This window comes from Eleginops maclovinus, chromosome 10 (assembly GCF_036324505.1).
Source record: "Eleginops maclovinus isolate JMC-PN-2008 ecotype Puerto Natales chromosome 10, JC_Emac_rtc_rv5, whole genome shotgun sequence".
NCBI lineage: Eukaryota > Metazoa > Chordata > Actinopteri > Perciformes > Eleginopidae > Eleginops > Eleginops maclovinus.
In genome coordinates this window covers 5,844,484-5,859,114 of record NC_086358.1, presented here as the reverse complement: position 1 = coordinate 5,859,114, position 14,631 = coordinate 5,844,484, and the positions used below count along the sequence as shown (strand labels likewise).

Genomic DNA, 14,631 nt, shown 5'->3' with positions numbered 1-14,631 from the left:
CTAGGTGACACCGATCTCACTTCCTCCGCCGCCTACACCCTGCAGCCCCGCTGATAGCAACACCGGGGGAAATGTTTTCCACCGTAGCGCGGCCTGCTGTAATTGAACTTCGCCTATTTGTGTGCAACGAGCCCACTTTGTTTATGGACGTCTATTTGCATCTGCTGTGTGAATCCAATCTAGGACGGCGCTATTTGTTTCAGAGGCTCGTTCTCTGCTCAGTTTAAATTACGTCGGTGTTTAGTTTCAAGGTTCTGCGATGAAGAAGCACATCACGCCGGCTTCATCACCTTGAACGCAGGAAGTGATTTCATACCCTTTTTCATCGAGTTGTAGAATTTGAGTAATTTCATCCAAGGTCATCCATTGTGCTTGTTAGATGAAAAGCAGTCGTGAGTGATTACTGCGTTTGGTCGTGACAAGAATACGGCTTTTTGTATAACAGCTCGTCTTACACAACTCCTGGAGCATTAGATCTACTTGGATGTACATTCAGTCATTCCTAAATTGCTTCTCTTTTGCTTCCTTAGTTAAATACATGCTCATATGCAGACACACACTCAAGATGATATGATTATACTCACCAGTGCGGAGGATGTGACTTGTGTAGAGTATTGATTTTCCCGATGCCCCCTGGGCTCTGGGGCAGCATAAATATTATCATATTTTTTCCCGTGTGGCACATTTGGACAAGGCGGAAAACTGTTATTATAAAGCGCATCAATCTCTCTTGAAACCGAGGGCAAGGTTTGTTTACAGTGGCCATGTTGGCATGCTGTGAAATTGATAAATAGTATCGGTTCCTCCCGGCTAAAGCTTGGCACGGATTTTTGTTTTTGTGGGTTTTTGTTGTATATGGAGACAGGAGAGGTTCTGATTGGTTTTGTGTTTTCACTTCGGATCTGAGCCTTCTCTACTTGAGTGCATGTGTTCAGTCACCTTGAGAGTTTGGATGCCCTTTAAATCTTGAATTGATAGAGTTCAACCCTAACCCTGTGTTATGTAACCCAAAAACATACCCCACCCTAACCAAAAACCCTAAAAAACCAAACTGCTCCATCCCGAACTACTTAATCGTCCAAAATAAAGGAAGATGATGGTACGTAATGCATTTCAGAGTAAAGTAAACTTCTCTGACATGTTTGCAAGTGTTGCTTGAAGCCTTTTAAAGACCTTTTATCAATCTCATTCCGTATGTGAGGACCTCTGCAGACCACACTGAATCTGGTTCATTTAAGTTTGTGCTTTTTCCCCTTTATAAAAAAGGATAATACACAGTCTGAAAGAGTTTCTTCCCTCCCCCCCACCAAGAGATGGATGGAGATGTTAGATTGGACGAGGACTGATTGCGAGTCACGCTGCTCCACTTTAAGGAAAGCATCAGCGATGGAGATGATATTCCTCTTATCTCCTTCTGTCTGGATGACACATACGAGTCCATTTCATTCCCAGGTGGAAAATACCTTTAATAGAGCTCCCTGAACCTGACAGCGGTATTATGGTAGAAATGAGCCTTTGAAAAGGACGCCAGTCTATTAACGCCACTCTATAAGGTAGACAAAGGACCATTTGACACATCAGGTCTGCCTCCAGTTGAGTCGCCCTGACATTTCATTATTTTTACTTACCTTCAGTCAGCCTGTGCTCATAAACCAAAGTCAAAGGAAGTTGCTAAACTCCAAAATAACACCCCCCACCCCCGCCTGATGAACAAAGCGCTCAAACAATAATTTAATCAGTCTATTGCTATAGAATATTAAGATAATCGATGTCATTTATCTAACAAAATAATTACACTTTGTTCTGTTTTCTCCATTGTGAAGATTTCCTGCACTTTTTGGATTTGCGTAAATTGTTGGGTGTTGCAGTTTTATTGGCTTTGGTGTATTAGCTCATGCATACGGAACACGTTATTTTTAACTAAAAAAAGTTCCCCTTAGAAAATATATTTTCCCCCAATTTAACAAGATATATAAATGTCTGTTTTTAACTTGATGCAATATTTTCAAAAATGCTTTCAAATATCTAGTATAAATCGGGCTATAAGGGGCCTTTTTCTTCTCATTTCTGATATGTCAATTAAACCAAATGATTAACCATGTAATTCAATTAAATATTTAAAAATACATATTATTTCCACCCCTATAGGACATTAAAATGGTTATGTATATGGTGCAGATGTGAAACATAGAAAGTATAGGGTCAGACATTCAGCAGTTTGACCATCAGGACAAAAACCACCAGAGACCGTTTCACTCCTCAGGCAATAAGACAATGACCTGAGCTCTGTTAAGTGCCTCCATACGCATTCATCTGGCAATTCACTTATCTAAATATTTATATCCTGTAAATATCATACTCTATTTACATGTACATAGACTTCTCCTTGCACCGTTTTCATTGGTTTTATTTGTTTTATGTCCTATATATATATTCATGGCTTATTGTCGGAGGAGCCCGGGACTTTAACTTCACTGCAGCTACTGTGCACATGACCTTAAAGCCTGGAATCTTGAACAATCTTGAAAATACTCCGGTTTCAGGTGGCACTAGAAAACACCACCACCATGTGTGAGCTGTGTCTCTGTATTCTCTCAACCTCAAAATCCAAACTTTATGGTCTGATGTCCTTAACCGAAAAAAGCTGCCGAACAAAAATCACCACATGCACAGTGTGAAGCAATTTATCTGTTACTTAAAGAGTGTGTGGCCTGAGGGATACGATAATTAAAGTCAATGGAAACAGCTTCATCATGATTTCTTATTATAAGAACTTTATATATGTCCATGTACATCACAGGTGCACTCTTGGTGTGCTTCTGTCTCACCCTTCCCCTTGCGGGTGTGCTTTTCATCAGTGCCCCCTGCTTCTTATTTGTGCTGGGCAAATAAATCTGATCAGGCAGTTCCCCAGTTTATTAGCCAACAGAGGCAGGCTGTGACTGCAGGAGTGCTGATTGCAGCACATCTCTGTGCAGGGCCACAAGATTTAATGCATACAGGATGGATCTGTCCGAGGCTGGTGTGTACAAATACTGCAACAGGAACCTGAGAGGCATCAACGGCTAGAGGTTTTCCTACTGAAACTGTCCTGAGCTGAGCTTCAATTAAATTATTGTCCTTTTTTATTAGGAAATAATGGACTCAACTCTACTTAGTCTCTAATAAAACATGACAAAATAAATGTGGGTTGTCTTCTCTCTGCTTTTACCAAAAGACTGATTAAATTACTAAGAGCACAGCGGTGCGTTGCCAAATTGTCTTTTATCTGATACTGACAAAATGAATTGAATAAATAAACACATATTGTCCTTTTATTGTCCTCTCCTGAGTTATTTATTGGCTCACCACCCAAAAAATGCACATCGATGAATACTAATGTTCTCAGACATCCTTCTGGGAGACATCTTGACAAATGAAGTGTTGGATGATATGTAGTTTTGCTTTTCGAATTACATCTTCTCCCAAATAAACCCTCTGAGAACTCAACATGTTTTCAGTGGAAAGGGTGATGAACCCACAGAGAGATATCGCCTGACCTGGCATTCCCGCTCATCTCATTTCAATCTCACTGTGATAGACCTACTGTACGCCACCAGTACAGCAGTTTGCAATCCACTGATGAACATAGGATTGAGCAGCTGAAGAGCCAGCTATTCCCCTCAGGACTTTATAAACCAAACAGAACTGAGAAGAGAGTCAATATTGGGTTTACATCTGCTGAGTTGCCTGAAGCAAAAATTTCCACATGAATGCTAAAGATTTCATGTGTAAGATAGATGTGTAAATAGTTAACTTCTAAAATATTTGCCATGTTAACTTAAAAGCTGAGTATTTGTTAAAGTTCACTGCTTGTTATGCCTGCAAATAAGTATTAATGCAGATTCAACTTGACTTTTTGGCTTTGTTTTACCCACAAGTATACATTTCATATTCAAAAACAAGTAAGGAATAAAAGAAACATGCACCGGTAAAACCTGTATGCCAACAAATGCTTCATGTTTCATAAAAAGCATTGCCTAAATTCTGTATTTTCACTTAAATCCACCCTATGTTGCCTTATTTTAGCCTAGACATCTGTCTCTATGCTGATAAATTAAAGGTGAAGTTTCCCACCAAATTTCAGCCACATTTCTCCTTCTCCTCTTTTTAGACTCAGTTTTTGCAGTGTATAGCTACCATCGTACAAAATCTGTAGAAGCACACAGTGAAAAGGCTAGTAAGTGTGTACAGCTACATTTCCCAAGGATTAGAGGATTTTTTGTATTGCACTATTTTCTGTGTGGTAGCGGTGTCTCCACTGGAGTGGCTTCAGAGAGACGCGGCCTCGGGCAACCTGGCCTCGGATCAGCTTACCGTCCCTTGTCTGCACCTTATCCCTGCGAGACTGCAAACACAAAGTTGACCCATAGCTTAAGGGGAGCCTGCAGTGGTGGAGCAGGTTGGATTTGACAGAGAGCTGCAGCGGGGATTAAACTGCTACTAGATGGCCCTGCGTGTGTGGTTGACTTAATCTACACAAAAGCACATCATTTTTACCGTCTACGTTGCATGTCTGAATGTTGCAAGCTCACAAAAACATTTGAGGATGTTGATGATGACTTCAGGACCGCAACGATAAATAATATGTGCATGAGAGAGCATGAGTGTGTCAGCGCGCGGTAAAAATAATCGCACACCTCACGTCTCTGCTCCTGCTGAGTGCAGAGAATCCTAAATCTTAAATCCCCTTCAGCAAGAGGGCCCACATGACAGCGCCGTTTAATATTCACACTGTATTTTAAAGCTTCTTGCCAAAGCAGAGCGAGCAGTTTGCTTCCTCCCTTCTGGAGCTGACTCTTCCTCTGAGCCGGAGGTCTCAGGTTGTCTCCTCGTCTTCACCCACAGATGGTGGTGTCACATGCCTGACAAGTGTCTCCTATAAAGAGCCGGTCCTGGCTGGTGTTAACTATTATCTCAGAAGCCGACTCACTGCTCCTAAAGACACACTAATTAATACTATTATCAAGTTACTTTGTGTAGTATGGAGCGGTTCGATAGTGAGGAACCCACAGAGGTTTTACTCCCCCATGTCTGCAATCCCCTTCCCCTACAAGGCGCTCGAAGTTATTGCTTTTTATTTTGTGTATTTACTTTTTTAAACTGTACCGTTATCACTTACCCCCCTGCTTTCATAGCATCGTTTTCAGCCCCAGCAGGCAGCAAAACAGCTCTAAAAATTCACTCCAAGGAGCAGCCAAACAAATAGACCCAAAGTTAGTGTTCTGCTGGTGAACTTATTGGAATTTTAAGCAGCTAAACAGCCTGATTATCCTCAGGAAAAACAAGAGAGGATGTTGGACTTGAATTCGTCAAGAAGCAGCTCTAAAAATAACACCGTGTCAAAACAGGTGGTAGCTGGCAATCATGTTCACCACTTCAGATCAATAAATGTCAGTGTTAAGTAAGAAATACCAAATCTGACTCCAAATCAGTTACAAACTAGGAGATCTTGATATCTTCTACTAAGATTCCAAACCCAAGTTTAATCCAAATGTGTTATATTTGATATTCATATTGCCTAAGCTGTTCATTCAATTCAGAATTTTGAATTTATAAGGGCAACAAAAGACTGTGTTTTACCCAGATTTCCATAACTAAAACCTCAAGCAATGTCTCTCATATCATTTAATCAGTATTTCATCCATATATCTCCCACATCCACGGCTCTGAAGTAAGAAATGGACTGCAAAAAAAAGTTGTGGATCTCAAAAAAAAAAATACCCCACTGAAATTACATTTTTCCTCTACTTTGAAGAGATCAGAGACCACATACTGTATGCTTCGCTGGGTAATTGCAATTTAGTGGAACTTCTAAAAATGGGGCACTGTGAATCTCGTCAAATCTCGAAGCTGAAGCAACAAAGTTCATTTTCTCCTCAAATCCACGTTAAATATGAGCTGAATGACGCTCTGATTACCATCTGTCTCTCCATGATCACCGCCGCCTCCACGGGCTGACGAGGCATTTCTTAAGACAATGTTTACTCTGTGCAATCACACACACACACACAGACACACACACACACACACACACACACACACAGACACACACACACACACAGACACACACACACATACTCACGCAGATAATTTGAATGTTACAACATGCTTAATAGATCTGAGATCACAACTCCAGCAACTGTGATTAAAAAGGGGCTGTTTTGTTTTATCAGCCCTCTCCGCTTCCCTTATCAGCTCATTTGCATAATTAACAGAGGCTGACGCTGTCCTTGTGAGCGACTGTGATTTGTCCTGCCTGAAACTTTGTCCTACTTCACTGTGTCACTGCAACCTGGTGCATGCAGCTGCAGGTGCACCGTGCTGCATTCAGGATCATACCTTCATACTCCGTTCTAAAACAAAGAAACAGCTGCTGATTACTGTTCAGTCCATGTTGGTACTACTTTTCATTCGATCGCCACATTTTAACATTTCTTCTTCCTAACTTTGAGATCTCAAACCCAGCTTTAATGTGAGCCCATCAAAATTCAATCACGTTACGCAACCCATCTCCAGCACACCCTGCTTCCATCAATAATGTTTTTGGATATCACGCTTTCAACAGTGATGATGTAAGATGCCCATCTCTTAATATTCATAAGTAACCCAAAGGTCTACGACAGATTGACTGAAATATTTAACATTTTACTGTATTTTCCCCATTTATGCATTAAGATGAAACCACTTCTGACTATTTTAACACATAATAATGAACACATTGTGGGTGATTCCTTGAAAAGTAAAGAGCAACAGTGTCATTGTGATCTGACACTGATAATGTAATATTCATACCTGAATAAATATAATAAAATACACATCTATAGAAAAGTATAGAGGTTTCAAATGGCCTGTATTGCAATTAATGACCCGTGTCGGCGTAATGCAAACAGCAAACGCTTCAAAGGCAGAAATGATATATTTTTGCATTTCCATATGCAGTTTCCATGGCTTCAGCAGCTATTTATGGAAGCTTAGTTATTAAGCTACAGGCCAATATTATAGACAATTGTGTATTTAGCTACAGCCTGAGGCCGGTTGTTTGTCCAAATTCAATACTGCACACTAATTATATGCAGTACTCTCATTGTCATAACGTGCTGATATAGCCGTCATTATGCAAAATCCAACACTTTCGTACTCACTGAGAGGAAATGACATACAAAAGAGCACCAATTATTGACTTCGGTATGTGATCACCAATAAAACTTGACAAATAGACATCAAAATATATTGATAGTTAGGAACCCTTCTTGCAGCTACAGGTGTTTCCTGATTAGTCCTCTTCTCACGACTGTGTGGGCGTGTTCAAGCTGGTTGATTGACAGCTGCTTCTGTCTCTTTTGTTATGTCGTCAGCGGGGTGCAGTTCAAGTCTTTATTACTGTTATTAGCCACCATATTTTGGGGACATCACATAAATTAAAAAGCAGCACCCAGCTGTAATCTGACGGGTGTAATTGGCGAGAAATTGAAAACACCTGTAAGTGCTCAAACCGAAAACACCACATAACTGCTTGAAAATCGTTTATGTTCATAACATAACAAAATCAATTCATTTAACAAGGATGTTATATTTTAAGTGTGCAATCACTTTACCGTATAGCAGGTCATAATGTTCACGACTGTGTCCCCGCCACAACCAGCACTGTACTCTTCATATTATATCTTTTTAAGCGGCACATTTGGCTCCGGTCCATCACATATCCCAGATTACATTTTGCTCAGGAATATAAGGCGAAGCATCTTTAAAGCACTCAGAAATGGGAATTATTCTCTCCAGCGAGATTCGTGTGTGTTCTCATGGCCTCACTTTGATCAGAGTTCATTTGAAATCAGACTTTTTTTTTAAATTGCAGCGTCCTGAAGGAAAATCCAATTAGGAATTTCTGTTGTGTACCATTTTCATATAATTAGTCTGCTTAATTACTGACAGGCAGGAAATTACTCCGACATACTGTGCACAACACTGAACATGTGTGTGTGTGTCATGTTTTCTAGATAAGGTCAGATGATGTAGGCTAGCACAGTCCCCGGGAAGGGAGGGAGACATTTTACTCGGTGATTTTTAGAAAAATGCTCCGAGGAAGGTGACTTGTGCCGCTGCCTGATGAGTAATCTGACTCTGCCTTTGTTTTCACCCTCTGCTAAAAAAAAATGCTGTCCTATGCTCTCTCTCTGTCTTTCCTAACAACCCACACACACACACACACACACACACACACACACACACACACACACACACACACACACACACACACACACACACACACACACACACACTTTTCCATGCATTGCCTGCATCTACTCTCCTAATTTCCCTTTCTCTCTGTGTGTGTGTGTGTGTGTGTGTGTGTGTGTGTGTGTGTGTGTGTGTGTGTGTGTGTGTGTGTGTGTGTGTGTGTGTGTGTGTGTGTGTGTGTGTGTGTGTGTGTGTGTGTGTGTGTGTGTGTGTTTCTCTGCAGGCTCGCTGACAGTGTCCATCACCGACATGCGTGCTCCGGTGGTGGGGGGGTCCGGAGGGGTCTACGCTCTGTGCTCGGCACATCTGGCCAACGTCGTCATGGTAACTGCCGTCATCTTAGCTTCCATTGTTGCGTCTAAAAGCTTTTTTTTTTTTTCAATGGAGACGAAATGTCAGAGCTATCCGAGCGGTGTGAGACTGACACCGCACCCTTACGTCTTTAGGACTCGGTTTGAAGTAATGTGACAAGCGTTTGACACTTTATCTGACATCTCTTTACCTCTTTAATTCATCTAACAGTGTCTTCATCTTCTAGTGTTTTACATTTGTTTCTCTCTCTTTACTTTTGCTGGAACAATATAAATGTCGCCTCTGTTGGACTTCTGATTCTGATACCCAACGCGATTTTACGCACAAATGTTCAAGCACGGTTTAAAAACATTTCATGAGCAACTGCAAACTTTGCACACACAGCAAATAACACATCTAAATTGGCTACAACTTATATTTTCTTTAGATTTGATCTTTTTTTGGAGGCTTTCCCTGCTACGGAAGGATCACATTGATGTGATAAATTGATTTTATTGCCCGGCATCTAACGGAAAAGTGCTTACATATTCCATGTGAACTCTTTGAACTCTGTTGATAAGTAGCCTACCCAACCCCTTCAACCACAACATGTTTTGCCTGTCATACTGTCAATGAATCTGAAGTAACTGGCATTATTAACACTGTTTTTATTATGTCCACTGGACAAACAAAACAAGCAGTGGATTCCCTTGATGCTGCTTTTTTTAAACAGTATTTATTTGTGTGTGTGTTTCTGTCACAAGGTTTACATGAGAAATGCCTTCCACATTCTCTCCAGCTCTCGAGGCGGTGTTACATTTGAATCACCTTAACTAATGTTGCTGTTCACTGTTGGCAGCCGAGACGCCAGCAGGATAGAAATCAAAGTGCATCGACGGGCCCAGAGCAGAGTAACTGTAACTGTGCGCTCGTAGCCGCTAACAGACACAGTATGTGGTGTGTTGGGCTTGATGCCTGTTTGTAGTTGCGGAAATCCTTTAAGGCACGTCTTAGCTGTGCTCTGATGAGGAGTATTTTTCTAGTTTTTGTTTTTGAAGAAAAATCTCGTCAAGTCCTGACCCAGTAAATTCCCAGCCATCTGCCATCAAGCATCATCATCCGCTCTATGAAGTTCCTAGCGCCGCCGCGGACGTGACTCCCCAGAAGTCATGCGGCTCTTGCCAAAGTGTCAGAATCTATCTTGGAAGTCAGTCGTGCACAAACTCAGTTTTTGGCACTGCACATACATCTGAAAATCTTTCATTTTGTAAAAGAAAAACTAGATCTTACTGGTAGTTTTTGTTTTGTTTGTATATATTTGTTTCCTCTGAACAGCGAGCACTTTTTTTTTTGACTCTCTGAATGATTCCCTCACACATGTACGTCAGATCACCTCAGCAGTTTTCCATCTCAATGTCAGCAGTGCGATGTGTTACAGACCGAATGGATTGGCTGTCGCTTGGTTTAAGATTTGCTATTCCACACATTTGGGAGTGGTGGCACGTGAAAAGCAAAGTGCCTCCCATCAGAGAGCAGCACACGCACAGCCCTGTCCTCCTCCTCCACGATATTAATCATTTATTTGTGGAAATACTGTGTCATTGCAAGCACTGCAACTCCTGGCTTGTTTTAAATGTGTGGTCACGGCAGGTTTTATTTATGTTCTCCTCGGCCTTTAATTTTGCATGCATTCCCCATTTATTGTTGTGGTGTGGGTGAAGAGGAGAAACACTGACCCTGGGTAATATTCCCTCAACTTAAAGGGGAAATTTCCCCCAAAATCAAAAATAGAAAAAAATCCTTTCACCTGTAGTGCTATTGATCAGTGTTTGAGCTCTATAAATGTCAGAAATCAGTTACTCAAGATATTTTGCTGACCTGGTTGTGAGCAGGAACTATTTTTATTTTTACCTAAATATGACGAGTGAGCACGTCTTGAAGAACACTTACTTCTGGGGGTGATAAAGTTGGTGGGTGTAGTTTGGCAGAATGAAAAATGTTCCTAAATGGTCTGTGGATTATCTTGAGAAACTGGGTCATGATTTCTGAAATGGACATTGCTGTTGAGTTTCAGAAATGTACTTTCTTTAGGCGCCTTGAGCACCACGAGCTGAATGTGTGGTTTGATTATATTCAAGAGAAGGTAGAAACTCTCCAACATTCGGACAGTTTTCATTTATAAATCACACTGCAGGTTAGAGATCATTCATTTTTATTTTTGGGTGACCTGTCCCTTTATGAAACATGGGATTGATACAGTTGTTCACCCTTTGGGAGTTGATGTTTGATTCTCATTCAGGATGCCATTGGTCTGTTTCCCCCAAAGAATCAGAATGGCTATTTATCGGCCTGTATTCCCCGAGTGTTAAATAATCTAAGCTCTAATTAATGGAGTGCCACTGGGCTGGAACGAGTAAGTGGAGAGCAGCCAGGTGTGTAATCGCGTCGGTGTGTAGTGTAAGTGTTTCCCCCTCTCTCTAAGGATATAGATTGTTTTCCTTTGAAGTCTAAATATGTCCAGAGGATAGAAATTGAGGCGTTCCTACTCAGGCTGATAATATGCTCTCACACACACACATATATAAATAATGGTTGTTTGTGTCGTGTTTGTTTACGCTGACGATGCACTTTTGTGTTGCAGAACTGGGCCGGGATGCGTTGTCCATACAAGCTGCTCCGCATGATCCTGGCTCTAGTCTGCAGTAAGTTACCCCTCATTTTCCTGTTCCCATTGTTGCTATTTATGTTAATATAATAGCTCAATCATTGAATAGGGAGTGTGAATAACCTTTTATTTTCAGCATGTTCACAGCTCATTAAGGACAATTTGTTATCTGAGCGGGGGGAGAGCGCCGATCAAAGCTGAGCAACAGACATGTAGTCAAGTTATCCTGGTTAATTGCTCATCGGGGCCCCATGCTTGGACATGTTGCTTTGTTTTCAAACCATTTGAGTCATACCACTTGTCCTTTTTTCTCTCCACACGAGGGCCGATACACTGCGACTTTCATTAGTGAGCAATATGTTCCCTCCATCTGTGCCGAGCCTGCCGCCCCCTAACTGCGGGAGCCGCGAGTCTCTGCAGCAATGTTGTATTTCTCCTCAGTGTTTTCCAAACAGGCAATACAGCATTTCTCAATAAAACGTGACACATGGCTCGTGTGAGAGACTGAAATATCATTAGGTTTTATAATCAGTGCTGAGTATTAATTCAGAGCATCGAGCAGCGCAATGAAAAGTGCACTTTTGTAGTATTATGATCTATTTGCATCTTCACGTGACCTTTCTTTGAATGTAAAAGTAGACTTTGATTAAAGACTGACTACATTAAACAGAATAGCGCATCTTTAGGCATTGACATGAGGTCAAAGTCATAAAACCCTGTTATTTATGCTGTGCGTGGTTATACACATTACCTATTCTCTAGAAAGGTTATGAATAATGAAGTGCTATGAGGTCGGAAGGTACTGAATAAGCCAAATAAACATTATAAAAGTTGCACTCTAATATGGAATTCATGACATTTGAAATGTGTTATGAAGTATGATGTGTCACTGGATCATTCAAATGTATAAATTGTACTCATTGCATTTAGGCAGTGGGTTTTGTTATGCTTGCAAAGAGCTAGGCTAGCTGTTTCCCCCCGTTTCCAGTCTTTATGCTAAGCTAAGCTAACCACCTGATGGCTGTAACTTAATTGTTACTGTACAGAGATATATGCATTAACTTAGATTGTCATTACATGCTCAAGCAGATACAGACGTACACCTGCACATACGTATACAAAACTTAATCCTATATACTTATAAACATGCATGCACACATACTTACATATGCACACATGCACAAACGTAAACCCCCCCCCCCTTTAGTCTGGCCTCATGTCCTCAAAGCTACAGCCGTAAGAAAATACTGATGCTATTCCGTCCCTCCTCTTCGCTCCCCAGTGAGTTCGGAGGTGGGTCGTGCCGTCTGGCTCCGCTTCTCCCCGCCGCTGCCCTCCTCGGGGCCCCAGCCCAGCTTCATGGCCCACCTGTCGGGGGCCGTGGTGGGCATCAGCATGGGGCTGCTGATCCTGCGCAGCTACGAGGAGAGCCTGCAGAAGCAGTGCTCCTGGTGGGTCATCGTCTTCTCCTTCATCACCTTCCTCCTCTTCGCCATCTTCTGGAACATCTTTGCATACGAGCTGCTGGGGGTGCAGATCCCGCCACCTCCCTGATGAAGGCCCCCCACGCCCCCCCCCCCCTCTCCACAGGTCCTAAACCACACACACACTGACTCAAACCTTAAAAAACAAACCCCTTTGACCATAGTTAGCATTTCCTCTCAAGTTAGACCCCAATGAAATGATACAAAATCATTCAAAACAAAAATGATCTTTTTTACAGATACTTTGCAAATCAAAGAAATATGTCTCTTTTATTAAAGAGGGATTACAGTAGCAACAAGACCAGGTGAAAGTTCCTCAGATCCATTTCGAGGAGCGTTGTATCTTTTGATATATACGTTTGAAATCTCATCCACATTACCAGCACTAACCTTTCAGTGAGCATTTATCCGCCATGCTCTTTATTTCGGAGGCTTCTTGAAAGGCTGTTTCATCATTTGTTTCTTTGTGTGCATCTTTCATACATTGTTGACGCGTGCATGTGGTGAAAAGCAAAGGGAATAAAAGGGAGGCAAACAGTAGAGTGCTGTAGCGGCGACAATGCTGGAGAAACACTATGAGAAATGTTTCTCTCATCAAGGTCTGCACTAAAGCAGAGCACACGGCTGAATCTGAGTCCTGGGGCTGTGCCAAAAATCAGAGCTGCAGCTGCTCTAAATTAAAATTAAAGAAGAATTTCAGGAAAAGTTTATTTCTAGGGGTAGCAATAAAAGAAGAAATACAGACGAACTCAAATGAAATATGAGTGCTGTTGTGATTACACATCCCTGTTGTAAACTCACTGGGGGGACTGTGGTTTTTTCAAAATTGCTGATTGAAAAACAAAAACCAACTTACAGATACGTTTTTCTCAAATTGAGCCGCCAAGAAAGGTCTCCTGCCCAATTTGGAAAAACAAAACGCTTCTCCAAAAGCAGTATGAATGAGAGGGGGATTGGAAACGCGAGGCACGTTTAATGTGGATTCTGTCATCCTCAAGGAGAACCTTAGAGGCATCATTTCATCTCATACGCTCTTTAAAAATGAGAGACATCTGTTTTTTTAAGTTGTTTACATGGCATTATACCTACACTGTGGATACCAAGACATATTTCACACAACATAGACATGAAGATGGGAAATCGAAATGACGGCGTGACAGGAAAAAAGGAGCTCACGAGAAAAAAGACGGATAGAGTTTCCTGGACGGTCATCGCTTCCTCCGGGTGATCTCCTCCTGTTGTCGAACTAAACACCAACTTGCTAGGCGCACCGTGTAAAATATGCCATGTCATGCTCTGTGGCTCTCAGCGAGACAAGGACACACACACACACACACACATTCAAACACAAACATAGTTTCTCCTCTTTGTCTTAGAGAGCAGCCATCGCCTGATTCTGAAGGTCAACTTGGACAAACCGAATAGAACACAACACACGCACGCACGCGCACACACACACACACGCACACACACACGCACACACACACACGACACACTGGCCTCTGCCTGTTCTCGCTCTGACAGACTGGACTGGGGAGGGCGTGGATGTGTCATCACCTGACCTCTGACCTTTGAGTCCCAGAGGGCATTGTGGGTCTCTCTGTCGGGCCCGGTCTATACCTCAGTTTCTCATTCTTAGGGACTGTATACTTTTGTAAAGGAATGTACCTATAAAGAAAAGAAAAAAAGAGTGTTATTAAGTTGTCCCCGTTTTTCCTTTGATAGTGGATGTGTATATCGTATGTTCATAACCAAGAGTATATTTATTTGTTCTTCTCTCCTCTTTGACGGGGAAGAGTTTCAAATGGTGCAAACTTAATGCTATGATTGTTGTTCTTCTGATTACTCCTGTCCTGTATGCTCCTCTGAAGTATAGTCCACGAGGCAGAATCCCCACACAAGCTTGATTTT

At 41.8% G+C, this 14,631-nt stretch overlaps 1 protein-coding gene across 3 annotated transcripts in view; it reads left to right on the top strand.

The window, feature by feature from the left end:
- The window catches only part of rhbdl1 (rhomboid, veinlet-like 1 (Drosophila)), a 53,561-nt gene extending 39,408 nt beyond the window's left edge, over positions 1-14,153 (top strand). For all 3 annotated transcript variants that reach the window (XM_063892858.1, XM_063892856.1, XM_063892857.1), the window contains exons 6-8: positions 8,504-8,604; positions 11,213-11,273; positions 12,519-14,153. In XM_063892858.1, coding sequence (XP_063748928.1) covers positions 8,504-8,604; positions 11,213-11,273; positions 12,519-12,790 — 434 coding nt within the window. In that variant the 3' untranslated portion in view covers positions 12,791-14,153. The remainder of the gene's footprint in view (positions 1-8,503; positions 8,605-11,212; positions 11,274-12,518) is intronic.
- Positions 14,154-14,631: the final 478 nt, after the last annotated feature.